The sequence below is a fragment of the Coturnix japonica genome, chromosome 6 (genome assembly GCF_001577835.2).
Source record: "Coturnix japonica isolate 7356 chromosome 6, Coturnix japonica 2.1, whole genome shotgun sequence".
Classification (NCBI taxonomy): domain Eukaryota; kingdom Metazoa; phylum Chordata; class Aves; order Galliformes; family Phasianidae; genus Coturnix; species Coturnix japonica.
Genome location: NC_029521.1, coordinates 9,582,965 through 9,599,814, shown reverse-complemented (window position 1 = coordinate 9,599,814; position 16,850 = coordinate 9,582,965). Strand labels below are relative to the sequence as shown.

At 52.0% G+C, this 16,850-nt stretch overlaps 1 protein-coding gene across 1 annotated transcript; it reads left to right on the top strand.

Moving 5' to 3' along the window:
- Positions 1–13: 13 nt before the first annotated feature.
- Positions 14–15,220, top strand: DNAJB12 (DnaJ heat shock protein family (Hsp40) member B12). Its single transcript, XM_015866315.2, has 9 exons — positions 14–191; positions 1,059–1,227; positions 2,606–2,751; positions 6,677–6,862; positions 8,102–8,181; positions 8,925–9,034; positions 11,408–11,580; positions 12,103–12,254; positions 13,503–15,220. Exons 1-8 carry the CDS (start codon positions 59–61, stop codon positions 12,222–12,224), a joined length of 1,119 nt encoding a protein of 372 aa, XP_015721801.1. The 5' UTR covers positions 14–58; the 3' UTR covers positions 12,225–12,254; positions 13,503–15,220.
- The last annotated feature ends 1,630 nt before the right edge of the window (positions 15,221–16,850 follow it).

The following is a 16,850-nucleotide window of genomic DNA, read 5'->3' as shown; positions in this document are numbered from 1 at the left end:
TGCCGTCATCACTCCGCGCGCAGCGCCGCCCCCGCCCCGGCCGGCCAACGCCGCCGCCATGGAGTCGAACAGGGACGAGGCGGAGCGGTGCATCGGCATCGCGCTGGCCGCCGCCAAGGCCAACCAGCCCGAGCGGGCCCGCCGCTTCCTGGAGAAGGCGCAGCGGCTCTATCCGTCCCCGCGGGTCCGCGGTGAGCGGCGGCGGGAGCGGGGCGGGGCGAGGGGGGGAGGGGGGTGTCGGGGCGGGCGGCGCGGCCTGAGCTGCCACCGCAGGTCCGGGAACGCGGCTGCGCAGTGCGGGGAGCGGCGCGGGGCGGGACGGGGCGGGGAGAACTACGGGAACGGGCGGCGGGTACCGGCACGGGGTAAGGCCGCAACGAGCAGTGTGAGTGCGGTAAGTGCGGCGTGCGGGGAGAGAACGGCGGCACTGAGCGGGGGCGGGGGGAAGGATGGATGGAGGGATGGGTGGATGGTTGGTTGGAGGGAGGGAGGGAGGGATGGATGGTTGGATGGTTGGATGGTTGGATGGATGGATGGATGGATGGATGGATGGATGGATGGATGGAGCCGCCTGACGGGAGCCGGGCGGTGCCAGGGCCGTGGGGCGGCCCGCCCGATGAACACAGCGCCTTGATGGGGGGCAGAACTGCCGCCTGTGAGCGCGGGTCGGGAACGGACAGCGAGGCTGGAAGCGGCCCGTTATGATGACGGGTGTCGGGACATGGAGCTCCGCCAGAGGGCGGCCGCACTGCGTGCAGCTGCGGGATCCAGGAGCGGCTGCACGACGTGCCCGGACGGAGCGGCTGTGCCGGGTGCTGCCGTGTGCGGCTGGGTGCTGCGCTCCGTGATCCCTGTGGGGCCGCTCGAACCTGAGGCACTCTGCGATCCGATGGGACAAAATGAGAGGGTATGGGTACGGCGCTGCAGGGATCCCTGTGCTCACAGACTGCGGAGTGCTGAGAGCTGTGATAAACAGGGATGGCTCTAGGGAGAACGCAAAGGACAGACTGAGCTCGGTGGTCTCTGTCTTGTTTTACTTTCCCCTTTTCTGCTTTCAGTTCTCCTCGAGTCGCTCAACAAGAGTGAGCCATCGTCCAACGGGCAGTCGCAGCCCAGGGAGTCCCCGAAGGGCAGGAAGGCAGGTGGGGACTTTCCATCAGCCAACGGGGAGGTCGGTGGGGAGGCTCCCAAGGGCTACACGCAGGACCAGGTGGATGCCGTGAAGAGGTGCGTGTGCTGCTGCCCAGGCTTACACGTGGTGTTTATTACATGATATCTGTTTGTCACTATGCTTTTAAGACGTAGGGATGGAGTGTTATAGGTGAGGGTACATAGAATAGGTTGGAGTTGGAGAGCTGTTCATATTCTGTGCTGCGTGAGAAATTTGATCAGCTTTGAACTATATGGAGTGCTCATTTTTCAGTGAGGTGTTAGAAGGGGATCTGGGTGACCCTGTGAGACTTTCCCCTCGGGGCACATACAAAGGCTAGAACTGTAGGCAGGCAGGCATTTTCCTGGGGAGGTGTAAGGGACATTTTAAGTACAATGATTCCATGGACTTCATATGAATGTTTCCTTTAGGTGCTGCTCAGTGGTTCTGTGCAAAACCCCCCGTGGTGCTGAGATGTGTCAGGGAAGCCATGGCTCACAGCTTGCAGCAGGAGGCCCTTGTGTTCTGAGCCTTGCCCTGTAGCAAGTGCCAGGGGGTGTGGGTGTCCCTTTGAGAGCCCAATAAGGTAGAAACCTACATCAGGATGCTTTGCTCTGTTTGGATGGTGTACTTCTAAGGCTCTTACTGGATAGTTCCAAGGGACGTTTATCCAGTCACCCCTTTTCCAAATGCTGTTTCAGCTGGTTTTTATTCCTTTCTACCACTTGTAAATGCTGGAAGTTGAAGGACTGAACTGTATGCGCAGTCACTTGGTAAACTTTGTGTGAGCCTTTGGGTATGGGCTGGATTGCGCAAGAACTGCCCTGGCTAATTGATTTCCGGGTGTGTTTTACTACGTCACCTGATTCTCCAGAAAGCCAGCTCACGTTATTCTGCCTTGTATAAGTCATGTGAGAAAGTCATGTGAGAAACTGGAACTGTGATGGAGCTGTGAGGAGTAACAGCAGGAGCTGGGCTGCACACAGCCCTGGGCAGCACCTCCTGCTCCTTTTTCTGTTAAGTCTGAATCAGCAGGACCTGGGGGGGATTATTAAAACCAAGCCGAAAGCCCCGCTGTCCCCCAACCTGCCATTTGTACAACCCACACCTTTTGAACAGCCTCCAAAACGTGAGTGTGACAAATCTGAAGCATATTTGTGAATCGCGTGCTTCTGTGGGTGATATCATAGCCTGAGGAGGGGCCCTCCTACCTTTACAGGCCCGGCTGGTTCTGTGGGAGTGTTTGTGTGCTCGTAATGTAGGTGTTCCATGGATGAGCATGCAAGAAAAATTAGGTCACCCTCTGAGGAATTAGAACTGAGTAAACTAGAGTTGGCTGAACAACATCAATTGAAACTGCGATACGTGAGACATTGTGGAGTTGACATGTTTATGGCTAAGCAGTTTTTGTAGCTGGAATTCACTGCCCTTGTTTTCTCATTTCTCTTCTGGTAGGGTAAAGCAATGCAAGGATTACTATGAAATTCTGGGAGTCAATAGAGAAGCCTCTGATGAGGACTTGAAAAAGGCTTATCGCAAACTCGCTTTGAAATTTCACCCAGACAAAAACCACGCGCCTGGAGCAACAGAGGCTTTTAAAAGTAAAGTATATTTCCCCCTTGATGATTTAGAGCCATAGAATAGTTTAGAGTTGGAAGGGACCTTTAAAGGCCATCTAGTCCATTGGTGTCCCAGCGTACAGGAACACCACAGCTAGATCAGGTAATCCAGGGCCTGATCCAGCCTCACCTTGAAAGTCTCCAGGGATGAGGTGTCCTCCACATCTCTGGGCAACCTGTGCCAGTGCCTCACTGCCCTCAGTGCAAAACTTTTTCCTTATATCTAACCTAAACCTGCCTTCTTTGAGCTTGAAGCCATTTCCCCTTGTTCTTTTGCAACAGACCCAGCTAAAGAGGCTGTCCCCTGCTTTCCTGCACCTCCCCTTTAGATTCTGACAGGCTGCTATCAGGTCACTTCTCAGGCTTCTCTCCTCCAGGCAGCACAGCCCCGGCTCTGTCAGCATGTCACTGAAAGTTCACCCACAGCTGTCAGGTGATGGTGCTGAGCTTGGCTACGAAGATCTCCTCAAAACAGCCTTGCAAGCCAGGCAGAGCACAACAGAGTTCTTGTCAGTAAAGTTGTTTCTCTTGTGAGATGGTAACATTATGAACAAAGTACGTGCTAAGCTTAAAATATCAAGCATAGGTCACTGTGTTTAGGCTTCACTTCTGGACGAGGCAAAGCCTTCCTTGTCTCCAAGCAGCACTTCCTGTCTTATACTACATGGTCTTCTGTCACATGGCCTGGGAGGGAAATCTCTCCAGATCTCGCTTCTTCTCTCCTCTGAACAGACTGGGAGCCCCCAGCTCACAGGGAGAGGCTCCAAGTCCTGCAGCCATCGAGCACAGGGCAGGTGCTGGAGTGCACCCCTGCCCAGTGACAGCTGAAGCAGAGATGCAGCGAGCTGTGCAGCCACACAGCAGTTGTTGTGTTTGCAGCCCTTTTAGACTCCTCCAATCATGGAGCATTGCAGGCGGCTCATAATCCTGCCAGTTTCCACATGAGCGCTCAGCACCTGACTGTTGTGAAAGGCTGTGGGTGGAATTGCAGGATAGCAATACTAGGTGAATACATAGGGTGCAGCCGAGCCCAGGCAGAACTCAGGGACGTCACCAGTAGCTTCAGTTCTGCTGAGAATAACCTCAGTGTCTCTGGCAGGGATGACTGCGGGGTAATAAGACATCTGGAAACTGGAGTCGTTTTTTGTAAGAAATGGTTTTGCTTAAAATGGAACATATGAAATAAGGCTTAAGCATTATGTGTCCATCTGGGAGCTGTTGTGTGTTTCTGAGTTTGTAGGGAAGGTGGTGGCTAAATTCTCTCCCACATCTATAAGCCTTTTCCTTTGTGTTGTGTTATACATCCAAATTCTTAGCAGGAGGTGCTTGGAGGTACACTTAGCTGAGCTTTTGCCCTCTGATGGTGCACGCTCCATTTCTACCTATGGGGCAGGTGGATCCCCTTCACCATAATAAATGCTGTAGAGTTGCGCAAGATCTTCATTCTACCACGGGAAGGAAAATAAAGCAGCAGGGTGGTGATCGTGCCCCTGAGCTGGCTCTGGAATTGCTCCACTCCAGAAGTAAAAGAGGGCTTTTCTGACTGTCATCCCTGAAAACAGCCCTGCAGGCAGTTAGCTGGACACCATGGGGTAGGCTGTTATCCTTGGTGTGCTACCTGAGGAGGAAGCACAGCAGTGGCATCCTGCCTGCAGGGCTTTGAGCTCTGGTGATTGATGCGGTGAGAACTGCTGGGGCAGCATGCAGAGGTGCCATGTGGCAAGAAACACTTTTTCTTCAGAGGCTGTGGAGGTTTGATAAGGAGCTAAACACAGAACCTCTTGTGACAGTTTTACAGCATTGGTCTTGCATTGTGAAGCCCTTTAAATACTGTGATCTGTTGGTGATTTTTACTCCTGAAATGGCAGTAGACTTCTGTTGGAGCAGGGAGCAAGGCAAGCCTGCACTCAGCATGTTGGCACAGCACTGGAGTAAACGGGAATTCAGCAGTAAAAGTCTCATGTAAGATTTGTTTCAACTGTTTTAAGACTTAGATCCACAACTGGTAAGTGTCTTGCTGTTGGCAAATAAGGAGCTGACCCTCAGCTGCTTGGGAAAGCCTGTTTTAGTGCAGGGGCCAGATGAAATAGCAAGCACCTGCAGACATGTAGCTACGCTGCATGTGTGGTAAACCCCTGCTCAATAGTTTGTCCTTCACCTTGCTAAGTGGCGAAAGGCAGGTTTCTTCACCTGTAATCTTAAATAGTGATGTTTGCCAAAGGCTTTGACAAGAGTTACGTGCCAGAAGTCGTGTGTTAAGCAAGGTGCCCTTTATCTTTCCCTGCAGAGCTATCTGCTGCCGGGTTATCTCTCCCCTGAGCTTTGTCTCCTGGCTCCCCTGTCCTTCAGCCCCAAGCTGGGCTCCTGGTTCACAGCACTCACTGAAGTCCGGACGGCTGTTTGGTTCCAGAGGGTGCTGGGGGAAATGTGCCCTGCTCTGGGGGTTTTAGTTAATTTTTTTCTAGCATTGGTATATTAGCTGAAGGCTTGTCGTTCATCTTCCCAGTGACAGCTGATAAAGTCCTACGTCTTGTCCAGAGACCTTGTCTCAGTCCAGGGTTGCAGCTGGTTGCAGCCTGTATGTTACCAGATTTGCATTGCTGCCTTGGGCTGACGTCAGGAAAAGAGCTGAACGTAGCTATGTGGGGCTGAAATCCTGGCTTGGAATGAGAAGGTCCTTGGGCTTTGTCAGCAGAAGGCTAAGCATGAACAGAATCCTGAATTGCTCCATGTTCATTGCTTAACTGTGCAGTTGGAAAGGACGAGCTCCTGTGCTGGAGTGAGTCAGTCCTTGCTGCCTTACTTCTGTTCCTGGTTGAAGAAATGTTCGCTCTGTGTGCACTAATTATAACCAAGAATTAGAACAAGTATTAACGTTACATCTTCTGCTCTCCAAAGCTGTAGTCCAGGAGGAAACCATACCCTTCAGTCTGACTATCAGGAAAATTATGAACCTTAATCTCCTCGAAAGGGCATATGTCTCCCTTCGTTTCCTATCACTTCCACTCCTGCCTTTAACTCACCCGTCAGCTCCAGTACTACGAACTTCTTAACCTGCTTGCAACATGGGAGGAGAGGATCCTCTCTGTGGTCACGTACAGAGGCTGCTGGGTAGGCTGGTGCGGAGGGAAGTGGTGAGCTGGAATGGCAAGGGAGGGAAGCTTAGACAGAGGAGGGTGGCAGGCGGCTGCTGCGGTGGGAAGGCTCGTGTGTGTTGAGGCTGGGAAATGGGGGGGTGTTCATTCCAGTACATTTCCACTGACACAGGCACTGCTCGACAGCCCTTGTAATGATGCGCCTCAGTTTTGGTACCTGGTCGTTTTGAAATCCATGGCTCAGTGATGGAGCTTTTAGCCAATATTTCCTTACCAGCTTTTATTGGAGGTTTTAAAATCACTTTTGGTGATTTCACCTGTACTTCAGTTCTTCGCAGTTCTGATTTTAGGCTGCGATACCAGTGCCCTTAATACCACTCTCAAATAAAATGTATCAACTAAAGTCATACTTTCCTACACGTTTACTTATGGATGAAGGTTTTGGCTATTAGTTGTTCAAAGAAATAACAGCTTTAATGAAATGAAACTTGTAGCAATACTGCTACCAGTATTTCCAAGCAATGCATAGCTTCATGCCTGTTTCTCTAAGGATACATACAGAATTCATACCAATCCTGTCAAAGCTTCTCGTTTGGGTTAATTAAAGCCATAGGCACTGAGTCTTGCCGTGTGTTTTTTTCTGCCTGTGTTTGCAGAGAAGCGTTCTGGGTGCTGCAGGAGCCTGCTGAGGGCCGGGAGCTGCTGAGGATCCCATCTGGGGGTGAGGCAGGCGAGTCCTGCCTTTTTGCAGGGCTCAGCGTATTGTTGCTAGAAGGAAGAAGCTAATTGCTTCCTTATTGTCGATGTTGCAGCCATCGGTAACGCGTATGCGGTGTTGAGCAACCCCGAGAAGAGGAAGCAATATGACCAGTTCGGAGACGAGAAGCTCAACCCTGCTCGGCACGGACATGCTCATTCAGACTTCCACCGTGGCTTTGAGGCAGACATCTCCCCTGAGGACCTCTTCAACATGTTCTTTGGTGGTGGTTTTCCCTCAAGTAAGCACATCAAACCTTAACCTCTTGAACGGGACCCAGCCCTTTTGTCAGAGTCACAATGCAGAGGGATTTAGTTGACAGTGCCGGGATTGGTTTGAGGACTTTGTTCCTCTGCAGCTGAATTTGATGAGAGTTCTTGTTCAGAAATTCCCCAGACACACTGAGTTTCTAAAGTGATCAGATAGGTACTTGGGGAACTTGGCATCCAGCAGGTAATACCCTCAGGGCTGGGCTTCCTTCTGACTTCAGGCATCTGCATGCTTGCAGTGTTAACTGTTTCTAGGTTGGATTGAATGTTAGAACAAAAATCATGAACAAAAATGCCACGCTTCAATGCAAGACATGAAAGTAGTCCTGTCCTGAAGAAGGCTTTTCTGCCTGGTGGCTTTAGGAGTTAAATCTTCTCAGCAGAACAAACTGTGGTAGCTTCTAGGCTTCAGTCTGTATCTGCTCTGCCATGCAGCTGGAGTGGTTTCTTTTGCATATGTATCCACCGGGATATTGTAGGAGACTCCCTTGTGTTTCCAGTGTGGAGGCAGCTGCTACTGGGCCTCTGTGAACCAACTTGGGGAACAAATCTGTGTTGCGTTTGAGGTTTACTCTGGTAGCTCTTTCCTATCTGCTGTCTCAGAACTAACACAGTGGTGCCAGGCACTCACAGAGGCATCTGGAGACCTCCTGCAGTATTCGTGTTCTGCCTGTCACAAAGGTAAAGCGACTCCAGTAAAAACAGAGAGCTGCTATTTTAGCTCAGTCGTTTTTCCTCTCCCCGCTGCCCCAGGAGAATTCAGGACTGGTTTTGCAGCTGCTTTCCCTTTTCAGCTGCAGTTTTGACGTTTAAGACAAGATGTGGAAAAGCTGGTTTTTAAGGTGGGAAAAGCAAGAATGATTTCTGTTCTCTTGACAGCAGATGTGCTGTCCCTGAACAAGCTGCCGTGCTGCTGGCTGTGTGACAGGCTGAGCTGGGAGCGGTGGTGGCAGCAGATCAGATCCAAGTGCGAGCACAGCATGGATTCCTTTAAAATGTCTCTTCTTGCATCTTTGCTGAGTGTGGTCTGAAGCAAATGAACAAATCAGGCCCATTCCAGCAGTGTTCAAAGTTAAAGTTACTGGATTTGCTGCTTTGTCTCAGCACACAGTCTGTTTTTTCTTGATGAGGCCGACATGGAGTGTGGTCACCTCATGTGGCTCATTCCCAGCAGACCTGCACCAGCTCTGACAGTTATCTTCTGCTTGTAGGTAATGTTCACGTGTACAGCAACGGCAGGATGCGATACACCTATCATCAGAGGCAGGACAGACGAGAACACCAGGGTGATGTAAGTGACGAGAGCAGGCAGGGGGCTGAGGGTTGGAGTGCTTTTTGCAATGCGCACATTGCCAAGCTAGCTGGTGTGAAGGTTGCGTGAAGCTGCCTGTGTTCTCCTCCCTGTGCAGCAAGATGGAGCTGTGGGAAGCTGCAGAATTTGTGCTGCTTCATTTATAGGTGGTTGTTCTCACAGGGCTTTCACAGCTGTCTTCCAGCAGGGAGATCATGGATGTGTATTGAAACAGTGCCACCTTGAAATAAGATCGTACGGTTTTTGAGAGAGAATAAGCATTTCCTTTCATGTTTAATTCCCTACTTTCAAGACAAATCTGGCTTTCAGATAATGTGGGTACACATGGCTCCTCCCAGTGCATACTCATTCTCCCTTTCAGTTCAGTATATAGGATGGGGTGTTTCTGATCTGTGGTGCTTAATTAACCAAAGGAAAAAAATGGATGGCGTGAGCTATTTGGATTTTTCTGCCACAGGATCTATCTCCAGTGCTCTGAGCCCTGTCAACAAATGAAATGAGATTGCAGGATTTATATTACCTTACTATCTTGGTAACTAATAGGGCTACTGGGCCTACTAGGGTTTGGGCTACTGGGTTCTCCTGCTTATCCTGGGGAGTCTCACTGGCCCAAAAGGGCAGGGGAATGGGGGTTGTTCTAGGACTGGGAGGGAGGGCTTAGCTGCAGGGTCTTTGTGTGAAGGGATAGGACAGCGCTCCATCGTGTGTTTCTCTTCCCTCAGGGCGGCCTTGGGCTGTTTGTCCAGCTGATGCCTATCCTCATCCTGATTGTGGTGTCTGCTCTCAGCCAGATGATGGTCTCCAGCCCACCCTACAGCCTGAGCCAGAGGCCGTTAGTACCCCGTACTCTGAAACCTATTCATGTGGGGTCGGGTGGGTTCTGTGGGGCTGGGTGGCACAGTGGGTAGGGAACCAGGCACTCTGTGCTTTATTGCGTCCCACCGTTGCTCTTGCTCCCCGCCGTCAGATGTGCTGGGGAAGGCTCCCTGTTGTCAACTGGGTCTGCAGATGGAAGGTGCAGGGTTGTGCCAGGGGTGTGCTTTGCCAGGGAGCTTCTGCGGCCTGTGCCCGTGACTGGGTTAGAAAGGAACAGAATAAATGAGTTTGAGGAACTGTAGCCCAGCAGGGTGGTTCAGACACAGAGATCCCATGGTGCAGAGTGAAGTGGGATGTGGAGTTAAATGGAGGTGTGAAAAATGAAGGTCATATCTATTCATCATGACAGCCTTGGCTGGGTTTGTATCTGGTGCAGAGCAGCACAGGAAGAGGGGAAGGGATAAGAGACATTGCTGTAGAAGGAAAGGCACTTGTGTAGAAATCCCCTGGTTCTGAACGTTCATCTTGCTGTGAGAGGGCTGTGGCCAGACATTTACTGGGCAGAAGCGGCGCTGGTTCTTTCTGTGGAAATGCCCTGGTCAGCGAATTGTGCTGACAAACAAGTTTCTATTCTCGGTCACTCAGTAGTGCCAGTCAGGAGTGAAAAGTCAGGACGATTTCTGGCTGCTTGCATCATTCTTGATAGAGGCTTTGTGTATTTTCAGTGGCGGCTCCCTGTGTGTACGTAAAAGGCAGGTGGAGGTGGCAGCCCCCGAGTCCTGTGTAGCATCAGCAATGGCGTTGCTTATGAGTGGTAGTGTTAAATGCTACAAAAGCCACTTTAGCTTGGAGTGCAAGGTAAAGGCTGTGGCATTAGTGCTTAGAACCAAAAGATGGAGTGTTTCTGAACAAGGCAGGAGTGGGGGTAATTCTGAGAGTGCTGAGGTGTGATTTCTGTCCTTGAGGACTACAAAGCAAAGTGCATGTGCATTGTTTCTGTTTGGTTTGTATGTGTGAAGAGGTGATGTGTGGAGCCAGGAGGCATTCAGCAGAGGGCAGCTTTGGAGAGGATGGGGATTTGCTTCCAGCTTTGTCAGCAGTCAGAGAGGAGCGTCATCCCCTAGTCATCCCCTAGTCATTCCCTAGCCTCACTGTACTTGAGATGTCATAATTCCAGCCTGAGCAAGGCATTGAAGGGAGAGGTGCTGAGAGCAGGCGGCTGCTGTGCCGGCAGGTGGTGCTGTGCTCTTGCTCTGGCTGCCCAGCCGTGTTTTGCTGCCTGGTGCCGATACTGCTGGGCACCCAGCTGCAGCTTGCCACCCCAGCCCAGCCAGTCTGAGATGAGGCGCTTTCGTGGCACGGGATGGTTTTAGTGCTGCTTGATGACAGATAAAGCGGTGAGCTGGACTGCTGCTCTGACAGCAAGTGCTGCCCATGCCTCAGAAAACAGCAAGAGAGCTTTCTGGTCTCGTTAAGTCCCTGGGGTTGCCCAGCATTTGTCCTGGAATGCTGGATGCTGATGAAATGTGCAGGAGTGCTTGAATCACTCCTGCAAGCCCTGATAACAGACTGAAGGGTGAGCCGGATGGGTTAATGTTTATACCTGCCTTAAGAATCGAGCTCACTTCTAGTGCAGCAGCAGCTGGTATTTATTAAGGGAAACTTTGGGCACGTCTCCAGATGGAGCTGTTCCCGATGGATGCAGTGTTTGGGCACAGGCCCTGTGTTGCAGCTTGCACACACGCCCCAGTGAATATCTCCAGGTTTGCTGGAGTGCTGGGGAAAATAAGAACGTTGCTTTGTCTGAAATGCAAATCCAGGGGGTAGGACAAAGAGGGATTTCCTTCTAGAAAGTACTGATTGGTGCAGGCTCGAGTGCAGAGTGGAGCTAATTTTGTTCTCGCAGCAGCATGTGATGTTCTAGAGGAAGCCAACACTCAGGGTCAGCAGCTCCGAGGAGAGCGCAGGCATGAGGGGCGAGAGGGGGCTGTGGGAGCACTGTGATAGGCACCGTGCCCTGCTTTGCTCTGCCCACGTCAGCCCCCAGCCCGTGCGGTGCCCCTGGGGCTCACTGCCAAAAGCAGCAAGGAAGCTGCAGAGGTTTAAATAGCGCCGAAAATCCTAATGAACGCTTTATTTTAAATGGGTTTAGTCCTTGGGCAATCTGCCTGAAGTGTTCTGTCTGTGTTCAGAGCTGTGCCCACCTAGACGGAGGCCTGCCAGGCCGCCCCTCCCTGTGCTGATGTTTCATTTCTGCCAGCAGTGCTGCTCCTCCCCAGGGCTGTGTGTGCAGGGGGTCACTGTCCCTCACGACACATGTAAGGAACTGGGGGTGCTGGCTGTGTGCTTGAAGTGTCCCACACCACTGTGACTTTTCTCCCTGGCCCAGGTCTGTGGGTCACGTACACAGGAGGGTGACAGAGCACTTAAAAGTTATCTACTACGTATCTGAGAACTTTGCAGAAGAATACACGGGCACGAACTTGAAAAACGTGGAGAGGAGCGTGGAGGACGACTACATTGCAAACCTTCGAAACAACTGCTGGAAAGAGAAGCAGCAGAGTGAGTAGTGTGGGGTCAGGAGCAGAAGGTTTTGTTCACTGCACGAGTTCTGCTTTGGAAAAGACTGGTGACTGAGCTGTGCTAAAGCTGTATTTTATCACTGCGTAGGCACATTTCCTGTTTATTTGTTTTTTCTGCCTATGACTTCATGTCTGTTTTGGCTTGGTTTGGTTTTTAATGCCGCCACAGAACCGGTCAGACGAGAGTTGTGCCCCAGAGGTTCCCCTGCTGCTGTCAGTAGGATATCTCTGCTCTGCAGCGGAGGGGGGACTGTGGCCACCTTGCCAGAAAGCCCCTGCTAGCTCTGTGTATCCCAGTTGTCCAAGTAGGGACCAAATTCGTCATGAATATTGCTGGTGTAGCAACCCAGCTCCCTGACAACAGGCGTATCTGTGAGTCTGCTGTTCCACAGCGTGGCAAGCAGCACTGACGGACTGAGCTCTGAGCCTCTCCTCCTGTGTGCCTGGTAGGATGGGTCTCCTTCCACCGTGGGTCTGTAACACTGGGCTTTTCCCTTTGCAGAGGAAGGTTTGCTGTACCGGGCACGCTACTTCGGAGACACGGAGCTGTACCAGCGAGCACAGAAGATGGGCACCCCCAGCTGTAGCAGACTGTCAGATGTACAAGCCTCTCTGCATGGATAGTCGCTGTCGGCCCGCTCAGCAGAGGTCTAAGTACGAGCTGTGGCGCTTCCTGTGGCAGCAGAGCACGGCACACTAGTGCTTTTAACACTTAAATCTCTGAGGCACAAGTCTTCACGCGTCTCCTCCAGATGCTCAAATGTTAACGGGGGGAGGCAGCCCCCCTCTGTCAAGCCTACACTCCTTAATTGGGAAATTGATTTTGTTTAGCTTGCATGTCAGCACCCCCGGCTCACTCCAAGCTCGCGTTGCTGGTGTTGGTTCTCTAGGAACAAAGCAAAAGCCCCAGGCGTGCTGGCAGCCCGGCTGAGCTCTTGTCAACCACGCCTTCGATGCAGTGCCGCGTGCACCTCGGCTGGTTGGAAGTTTTATTCCTTATCTTGCTAAGCCTCAACCAGCCGTGGCTGCCTGCCCCCACGTTTTAAAGAACCCTTTTTCTTGCTTCCCTGTCTGTTTTATTGAAAAAGTCTTTATCCCCTGGCACTGTGGTGACTGTTAGAAAGCAGGTGTTCCTTGCCTACCTCTCGCCTTGCCGTGACGCTTCAGGAGAACAGAGCAAAGGGTCAGAGCTCACAGCAGGGGCTGGGAGCAGCTCAGTGCGTTAAACTGGAAAACAAAGTAAAAGCAGCAGAGTGGGAGCCCGGAGAGCAGTGGGTGGGAGAGCTGGAGTCCAGGGAGCCCACACAGCACAGAGGAGAGCGGATGTGCTGGGTCATGGGAGAGCTGATAAAAAATAATGAAAGCTTTGGCACAGAGTTTGGAGTCCTTTTTCTGCTTAATTCTCTGAGCTGGAGGCCCATACAGGCCTTGTCTAAACACATCATCTCTTGAAAGTTGGGTTTCTGTAGGAAATAATTGGAAGGTGAAGTTTGCACCGAGTTTTAGTTGCAGGGACGCCACTGTGGCTTGATGCTGGACACCTGGCTGTTGGAGTTCCTGACACCAGTAAGGAGGTTCAGCATTGGAGTTTTGCTTTATTTTCCTTGGCTAATGGAGCACGTCTTAAAGCAAATCTACTGGGTTGTGCTTGGCCTTTCCTGGTGTACTCTGGCTTTGGTTTTCTTGGTACACCCACTCCTGTTTTCCCTTGCACCTCTCATGTCAGGGCAGGCTGGTGCTAAGAACCAGGAGAGAGGCAGTGCCTGCGTGCCCATGGTGCTGGAGCAGAGCGGCCATGTGGGTGGATGGCAGGGCAGGAGGAGCGGCCTGCGGTGCAGGCACGGGTGGGCCACAGAGGGGCACTGTGCCAGGGACTGACACCGTTACCGCTCTCGTTCCCAGACCCTTGACATGCCTGAAGACTTTCGGTGAAGTGCACTGAGCCGAGGTGACAGACTTTATATTTAAAGAATGAACCCTTATATTAAAATGGAATTGAGATTAGCAACGCACAACCGCCCTCTTTCTTCTCTCTGCCCGTCTTCGCCGGTGGACGTCCCAGGCAGCAGTTAGGACAGGACTAGAGGCCATCGTCCTCATTCCCTTCCAGCAGCACCACCGTGTGACGGCCTGGTTGGCGAAAGGAGACCCTCGTGGGCTGCGCCGGAGAGAGAAATCGGACAATTGAGTGATAAGGAAAACTTTTAAAGAGAAGAAAAAAAAAGAGAAAATATAATCTATTTAGAATTAATTTATAGCTGTATATACGTTGTACTTTTAAACTATGCAGGGGTTGGATGATTAAATTATTTTGCTTTGCGCCCGGGTTGGTGAGCGGAGCAGCAGGAGGGATGTGCGGGTGTGTGGCACCAGGCAGCAGTCACGTCATGGTGGCTGTGCTTTGCTTTCCTGAGGACAGCAGCAATTGGTGGCAGGGGAGCTCCATATCTGCCTGCCGGGCTGCTGGAGGAGCATTGCTGAATCCACGGGGGGAAAAAAAACATTAATGAAACTGCCCAGATTTGCAATTTGGTTTTGTAACGTTGGCAAAAGCAACCGCAGGTCAACTGAGTGCTGGAGCCACACGCTGGCCAGACGAAAGGATCGTCCTGGATGCTTTTTGCTCATCAGTTCTTGCTTTAGTTGTAACTTTTTTTTCCTTTTTCGGCCTCGCAGTCACTGTGCGGCAGTCGTTCTGTGAGCGGGGCTGTCTGCGAGCCGCATCCCATGGTGAATATGTCAGTCCTGCACTTGGGGTTCCTCACCCAGCAGCGCTCCGGTCTGTGGCACAGCCGTGGCCTTAGGGCAGCTCGTAGGTTGCGGAGCGTTGCATTGCTTCTGTTGAAAGAAGCTCTGCGGGCTGAGATCAGCGGCTGCTGAGCTCCTCAGACCCCATTGCTGCGAGAGCTGCGTGCCAGGGTCACCTGCTCGGCCAGGCAGGGCCCGGCTTGGAGCAGCTCCAGGCTGCTGTTCTCACTGTGTGTGTGCGAGAGGCCAAAGTGAAATGATGGGAGTTGTGTCACTGGGACAAACTGGATCTTTTTTGTACCCTGCAGGTCATTTGTCCTGAAGACATTCCCTGTGAGAGCTGCCCCGGTGGGTGGTGCAGGGTGGCTGGGCTGGAACGGGAGTGAGCAGCAACACGGGCTGAGGTCTTTGGTATTGGAGATCCATGTGCTCTGTCTCGGGCCATTATTTGTTTTGCAAAATATCAGCCCTCCTGTTAACTGTAAGCCTTACTATCCCACAGCTACCGTGGCTTGGACTTGATTTTAAGAGACGATGATTATTTTTTAATGATATCTCCATCTTCAGAAGGTATTTGGTGGAGTGTGACATGGGAATAGCTTAGTAGCAGTACAGGGCAGTGGAGGTCCCTGGGGTGGGAGCTGTCGGCTGTGGAGAGAGATGGCAGCTGCAAGAGGTGCTGAGCATCTCCCAGCGCAGCGTTCCTTGCCCAGGGCCTCCCTGCCTGAGCCAAGTGATTTCTCAAGTAGTTACCTACAGATAATAGGAGCCAGACAGCATAGAGCTGAACGGGTACTCACAGGAGCCGTATTTCTTGATTTAGAATTAATTATCAAATTGTACATCTATAAATAAACGTTTGTAACGTGAAAGGCTTCAGCTGCGGTGGTGTTGTGCAGGTCCTGCTGTGAGATGGCAGCAGTTTTCACCCCAGCGCTGCATTGGTAACTGCTCAGTCTGAGTTTGAGCTGGGTTGGGGGCAGTGCTTTATTCTCCCACCATTACTCTCTACCTCTGCGCTCCTGCAGGGGGAGCGAGGGCTTTGGAGCTCCCAAGGTCTGGGGGAAAGCAAATGCAAGGTGCAGCCATCCCAGCAGCGCCCCGGCTCCACCTGGAGAACAAAGTGGTGCTATTTAAGATGGGATTATTGCTAATGGCTGCTCATAGGTTGCTGAAAGCTGATTCCGTGTGACCAATTAAAATAACTTCATATCCCAATTTGCAGTCTCACCCCCGACCTGCTGTAAACCAGAGGTGGCTGCCAGCTGCTGTGTGCTCCCGGTTTGGGGTCTGCCCTGGTGCACCTGGTCCTACAGCAACCCAGACAGACAGAGCTCCCTAGGAGTGGGGTCTCTTTGATTTGCTTTATTGGCAGCAACTGGGGCTGCCTTCCCCACCCAGCAGTTCCTTAGCCCTATAAATAATGTCTCTCAATTGCTCTGTGCCTGTTTCAGATGTCCCTGCAATGATACCCAGGAGCGTTGCAGCAGAGGAGAGCCCCAGGAATCGCAGCCCTGTGTGTCCTCAGGGGCACTGAGCAGCCTGCATCCACATGGGGAAGCTAAATGAAGGCTTCTGGCACCTTCTAGAGCTGCCCCACAGGGACCTTGATGTGCATCCAGCCCGCATTCTGTCACAGAAAGGGCAGCTCACTATAAATAGGAGCTGCTCCCAGGGCTGGATTTGAGCTGGGTGTCTGAGGCTGCCGCAGGGCATCTGTGGGATGCGGGGACCTGGTGCAGAGGGGTTTTGTTTCACTGTTGTTTGTAGGGTTTTTTTGGGGGGGTCTCTGCAAAGCCCTCGATTGTTCTCTGTGATAACAGCTTTAGAAAGTGACACCGAGTCCCTTGGGTGAGGTTGGGGGAGGCTGGGGCTGCACCAGGGCACAATGGGCAGCATTTCCTCCCACGTGCCTATAAGGCTTCGTGAAATGTGTATATATAGCTGTGAGACACGGTGTGTCTCAGCATTTAAAGCTGCTGGGATGAGCGTATGGCTGCTGTCAGCTCACCATCACTCGGTGTTGACAGTGGTGCCACCAGCTGTGCAGCTCACCATGGCTTCACCAAAGCATTGTGCTCCAGTTCTCAGCTTCTGTGAGCAGTGCTGACACCAGGGTGTATACAGGGCTGGTGCTTGGCCAGAACTGCCCTGTGTGTGTGTGTGTGTGTGTGTGTGTGTGTGTGTGCGTGTGCAGTGGGGGATGATCCACAGCATCAGCCCTGAGGAAATGTCCTGGTCCTCAGCACATCAGGGACAGGACACATAGGAGGCTCAGCTGCTCCCAGGTGTGTATTGCAGCTCCCAGTGCTGTGCTGAGGGCTGGCTTTGTCAGGAGTAACTTTAATGGGTGAGTTTTTTCATCACTCAGTGTCTGAAGTCAAGAGAAACGCAGGGCAGAAATCTGAGCCAGAACAAACTTGTATTCTAATAGAAACAAGTTGGCTGGATTTTTTGTTCTGCAGCCTGGTTTTATCCTCCACACCTCACGCCTGACCTGGC